The 6,019-nt window shown below is 34.7% G+C and overlaps 1 protein-coding gene across 2 annotated transcripts; it reads left to right on the top strand.

Annotated features, from left to right (window-relative positions):
• The first annotated feature begins 3,743 nt into the window (after window positions 1-3,743).
• Window positions 3,744-5,243, top strand: LOC142611139 (peroxidase 44-like). Of its 2 annotated transcripts, none has more exons than XM_075783180.1 (2): window positions 3,744-4,015; window positions 4,335-5,243. In XM_075783180.1, exons 1-2 carry the CDS (start codon window positions 3,812-3,814, stop codon window positions 5,085-5,087), a joined length of 957 nt encoding a protein of 318 aa, XP_075639295.1. In that variant the 5' UTR covers window positions 3,744-3,811; the 3' UTR covers window positions 5,088-5,243. The 2 variants fall into 2 exon arrangements, with proteins under 2 accessions (XP_075639295.1, XP_075639296.1); XM_075783181.1 differs by having other exon boundaries at window positions 3,746-3,883.
• Window positions 5,244-6,019: the final 776 nt, after the last annotated feature.

The raw sequence follows: 6,019 nt of genomic DNA, 5'->3' as shown, positions 1-6,019 counted from the left end.
ATGGTGAGTTGGGTTAAAAAAACCTCTCAACTCAACCCATGCACACCTCCACCTATAGCCAAAATATATGTTTATGTCCCAGGTAATGATCCAAGCACATGCTAGATGCCTGGCCTAACAGTTGAAGGGCTCACACTATAGAACAAAAAGAATGGCTAATCTATGGTTTTCAAAAATGATATATGTATGCTATGCTATGTAAGGAGCTAATTTTAATCCCTTGAATTTTACAAGCATGTTTAGGTTATGAGCTTTGTGCTAATGATGTAGAGTATGACAGTTACAATGTTAAAGTAAAGTTAAATATGTTATGAAAAGGAAACTCAAGGGAATGCTTCTTCAAAAAAATGTTTTCCATATATGTAATATATCTCTAAAGTTATGTTCTTCAAGGTAATGTTTATGTTTTCCAAAGATGAATTATGATTTATATTTTATCGTTATGAAGAAAAAAACTTTTCAACAACGAATGGTTTATGATGCAATAGCCTTGTGACTATGATCATGAATTGTTTTGATTCATGAAATTATTTTAGCATGAACCATTTAATTGTACTTAAGTTATATCCTCGCATCAAGATATTTGGTATACATGCATACTGTTAAATTCTCATGTCATGCATTTTTCAATGAGAACGTGAAACGCTCACCCTTTAACATTTTCAGTGAGCAGGTATTTCCCATTTTACAGCTTTGGGAGGGGTCTCAGTAGGAGAAGTCCTATTAGAGATATTTTGATTTTTGGAATGCTTCAAGTACAAATTAGTAGCGGTATATTTTTAGTTGAGAAAGAGCAACATTAAGGATGGTTATGTGAATATTTCCACTATGCTTTTTATTCTTGGTGGTTACCCAAACACTATGGGGTTGTTTATATACTCGGATGGTTTACTAGATGCTTTGATGTTATCACATAGTGATGTTCAGCTACGTTGTTCAAATTATTAGAATAAAATGTATAACATTATGTAAAAGAAAAGTAAAAAGGAAATTTTTTCTACACATCAGGGCTTATGTTAATATCGGGTTAGCTCTGCTATTAGCATAGGCTTGGTATCAGCATGCCGGTCCCAATTGCTAAATTCAATCTTAGTTTTGGATTTGGGTTGGGCCGTGAAAAATGAAGCAAAGAATACCCCAACAATGATCATTGTTACAAGTTTTCCATTTGTCAGACATTTTCTTGATTGTCCAATATCTTACCATTAAAGGAAAGGCCCGATCGATGCCGTCGTAGCACTCATAATACTCTTAAGAATAATTCTATATCTACTATAATAATATAAAAGACTCTATAATTTGATTTGGGTACAGAAAAATGTCAACGTAATAAAAACAATCTTTCTCATACTATGCATAGAGGCACTCCTCAACAATGAGCATTTACAAGCATTAATGCATAATGCATTATCAAAAAATAAAACATTACCGCCGCATGCACACCCTTGATGTTTTATGAGGTGGGGAAGATGGTAATTCTATTCCACTCTTTGGTAGAGGGTTTATAGTTGTATTAGGTTTTCACGTGTTGGTAGAGATGATAATTCTGTAACTTACAACCTAGCTAAACATGTATGTCATGTCTCTAGTTTAATTTTTCCATTTGAATGAGGGATGTTTCATTCTACTCTTTTGCTGCTTATCAAGTGGACTTACCTGTATCTTAATGAAATTCATAGTTTTCCTACTCAAAAAAAAAAAAAAAAAGGTCAGGAAGAAGGTAAAATAAGAAGTAAGGAATTTGAGGAAATTGCATACATTAGGATTATATTAGAGTAAGATTTATATTTCAGATAAAATAAAGAATTAAAAAAAAAGTTCTGAGTAAAATTTTGGCGAAAAACCCATTTTAGTCCCTATATTTTCACGCGATTTTCACTTTGGTCCCTAACTTTTTTTCCACCGATTTTAGTCCCTATTCTAGAAAATGCGTTTTGTTTTAGTCCCTAACGTTACATCTGAGACGAAAATTGCACAGCTGGCAAACGGAAAAAATTAAAAATATTAAAATAATGCCCACAAATGCCACGTCATTTTTTAAAAACAAAAAATTAATTTATATATTTTAACTAAATGAAAAAAAAGGAAAAAAATGAAATAAAAATAAAAAACTGAAACACACAGATCTAACCCACTTCTTCATCGTCAAACCCAGATCTAACACACTTCTTCAACGTCTACATCCACGCCGAACCTTCCACCATAATAACTCCCCCCACTAGTGTTTTCGAAAACAAGTTCATCCCCGAGGCCAAGAAAACCTCACGCGCGTCACCGCCCTCACTCATCTCCGCCGCGCGTAGGCTCATCGCCAAGGCCTCCTCGACGACCCTTTGAACCTTTACTTCACACTCGTCTCGCATTGGGTAAAGAGCTGACGGGGCTTGACGATTTCGCTGAAAACGAACCGGAAGAGGTTCGAGAACGGGTTGCGAGACTCGTCGGAGGAAAAGGAGATAGCCGGGGCGGAAAGAGAAAAAGACGAAGAGTCATCGTCGGAGATAACGCAGTCGACCTGAGGGACGAGGGAGTGGAAGCGGCACGAAACAATGCATCATCGACCCAAGGCCATGACATCGCTGATCCTGTTGAAGATCAAGAGGAGGATAGAGTCGGGAAAATGGTCAAAGTGGTCGATGTGGGATTGCAACTCTGAAAACGTCAGATCTGACATTGCGAAAAAACGTATGATGGTTTGTGATCTGAATTCATTTGGAGTAGAAGTGGGTTTGGTGTAGATCTGGGAAATTTCTGTTTCTGTTTCTGCCTTTTTTCTTATAAAATTAGTTTGGTTGCTTCTTGGAGTTGGGAAGAACATGAAGAAAATTTATTGTTAGTATTTAATTTAATTTTTTCTTCTTGTTTTTTGTTTGTGTTCTTCTGATATGGGTTTGAGTTTGGTTGCTGAGTTTGGTCTATGAAGAACACGAATAGCAAGTTGAAAGAACATGAATATTAAGAAAAGAAAATTTTAAATTAATTAGATTTAAGGTTTTTCTTAAAATTTAAATTTCTATGTTTGGGTGTGGGTTTGGCTGTGGTTCTTTTGATTGGGTGTGATGTAGCCATGGGTATGGTGGATTCCGGAGTGTTTTGGTGGTGTGGGGTTTAAAATTTAGGTTTGAATCTGAGTTTGAATTTAATTTTTCGGGTTTTATATTTGTTGTTCTTGTTGATGTTCTTGAATTTTATTTTTTGGTTTTTATTTCAGTTTTTAATTTTTTTTATTTAGTTAAAGTTAATAATTTTTTTTAAAAAAAATTTAGAGGCTGACGTGGAAAGTCACGTGAACACAGTGGGTATTATTTTAATATTTTTAATTTTTTCCGTTTGCCAGCTGTGCAATTTCCGTCTCTGATGTAACGTCAGAGACTAAAACAAGACGCGTTTTCCAGAATAGAGACTAAAATCGGTGGAAAAAAAAATTTAGGGACCAAAGTGGGAATTGCATGAAAAAAATGTAGAGACTAAAATAGGTTTTTCGCCTAAAATTTATATCTAGGATAAAATGAAATAAAAATAAATTAATTAATTAACGCGGAGGGCAGTGCATGAATCGACACATATCTCTATTATAAGCATCCAAAATTTGGTTTCACGGACCTTATAGTTCAATCAATGTTGATTGCTACTTTCTCGGTTTCTCTCCTAGCACGTCATGCCAGCTATACGTTCTTATTTGATGTTTATCATCACATCTCTCCCTCTAGTCTCTACATGTATTTATATATAAAATTAAACACATACATTTGCTCAAAGCTCAAAACCATTGATAAGACGAAAGTATATGTACTACTAGTTCCAAAGAAAAATGCAAATGAATTCTGCAGTGTCATTCTTAATCTTTTTCTTTGTTCTTCCGCTTGTATTGGCTGACCTGCAGGTTGGTTTCTACGACTCTACCTGTCCCCAAGCTGAATCAATTGTCCAACAAGCGGTGCAAACTGCATTTTCTAATGATCCATCCATAACGGCAGCCTTCCTACGCATGCATTTTCACGATTGTTTTGTTAGAGTAAGATATATATATATAACATTTGTACTCAAAACTATATATAATTAAGCACTGTTACACTGATTATATACGATTTTTAAATATATTTTTCATGCAATTTTTCCTTCCAAAAAATGCTAAAACTATTAAAAATTTTGTTGTACAAATTGACGTGATAAGTAAATATAATTGGTGGATTTCAAAAATATAATAAATTAATTTCTTTTTTATGAGTATGTAGTTTGTAAAACTTGTATAGTAGAATTTGTAATATTTCTAATATCACTCTTTTTCTTCTATTCATGTACAAGTATACTAATAATAGTTTCTTTTATATCAGGGTTGTGATGCATCTATACTAATAGACCCAACCAAGAACAATTCTTCGGAGAAAGTTGCTGGGCCAAACCAAACCATAAGAGGAAATAATGTTATTGAGAAGGCCAAGAAAAGCCTAGAGGCTGCATGCCCTTTAACCGTTTCATGTGCAGATATTATCACTTTGGCAACTCGTGACGCTGTTGCTCTAGCTGGAGGGCCTAAATATACAGTGCCAACCGGAAGGCGTGATGGACTAGTGTCGAATCCAGACGATGTGAACTTGCCTGGACCAGGAATCTCTGTGTCTGGGGCATTGAGTTCTTTCACTGACAAAGGGCTGGACATCAATGAAATGGTGACCCTTTTAGGTGCACACACTGTTGGATTTGCACATTGCTTCTTCTTTAGCGATCGACTTTCCCCTCCGGACCCTTCAATGGATCCTACTTTGTTTGCCAAGCTCAATAAGACATGTGCCAAGAAAGCATCTGCTACTGTATTTTTGGACCAAAGTACCGCTTTTACATTTGACAACGAATTTTACAATCAAATACTTTTGAAGAAAGGTATATTACGAATTGATCAGGAGCTTGCACTGGATAATTCAACCGCTAGTATTGTTTCTGGTTTTGCATCAAATGAGATTGGATTCCAAGACAGCTTTGCAAAAGCTATGGTAAAATTGGGGAGCATTGAAGTTCTTGTTGGAAATGCTGGGGAAATTCGGAAGAGCTGCAGAGCTTTCAATAAAAAGAAGAAAGGGGTCTTTTGAGAGGTTAAATCCTATGAAGATCCTACATATCAAAGTTGCATCTTGATTTTTAATATGTTGATCTCCAAAAACAAATAAGTGCGGTTATTTTTAATGTTATAACTTTGTTATAACTTTTTATGTCCCTATAAGATGAATGAGTTTCTTATATATACTAAAATTATAATGAAATATCAAACTTTTTTTTGTCTTTTTTCTTAATTTAAGTACTTTCTTTTATTATGTCTTTTTCTCTTTATTGCCCATTTGTTAACACATCTATTGTTTTCAAAAGGATTGGGAAAACTATGTCAATATATTGAGATAAATATCTTTTAAAGAAAAAAAAATACAATTTAAAGAAGGCCCTTACTCTGTAGTCATAAGCTGTCTAGCATTAAAATAGTATTTGTAATTGTTTATACCACAAAAGTAATCTCAATCTTGAGAACACGTCGAGACCAAAATATGGTCTCGAGACTAATATATATGGGCTCAATATTAAGATTGTCTAGCATTAAGATAGTATTTGTAATTGTTTATACCACAAAAGTAATCTCAATTTTGAGAACAAGTCGAGACCAAAATATGGTCTTGAGACCAATATGGACTCAATATTAAGACATTGATTAATTGATCAACCACATGTCAATAAGAGCATTAGGGAGCATGACCAATAAAAGTCCCTGCATTGGTCTAACCTTGAGGAAGTTCACATTGCCATCTATGGCATGCCAAGTTCAGCACATTTTCTTGAAATAGTGAAGATTGCCCTACAAACCACATGAACCAAGCTTGCCTAGTGCTTACACCCATGAAAACTCATGGGCTTGGAACATAAATCAATGGTTAAGTGATCACAGTTATTTGCTATGGTTAAAGAGATTTCTTGAGAAATTTGATGTAGTCTAGGGACTAGGGTGTTTCGGTGTTGATGTTCCAAGTCTTGATCA

This window comes from Castanea sativa, chromosome 9 (genome assembly GCF_040712315.1).
Source record: "Castanea sativa cultivar Marrone di Chiusa Pesio chromosome 9, ASM4071231v1".
Taxonomy (NCBI): Eukaryota; Viridiplantae; Streptophyta; class Magnoliopsida; order Fagales; family Fagaceae; genus Castanea; species Castanea sativa.
Note: the sequence above shows the minus strand (reverse complement) of the source record. Positions and strands in the feature narration are given on the sequence as shown.

Coding starts and splice junctions, on each gene's coding strand:
- LOC142611139 (XM_075783180.1), top strand. CDS start 3,812: ATGCAAATGAATTCTGCAGTGTCATTCTTAATCTTTTTCTTTGTTCTT. Junction 4,016..4,334: donor TTCACGATTGTTTTGTTAGA/GTAAGATATATA, acceptor CTTTTATATCAG/GGTTGTGATGCATCTATACT.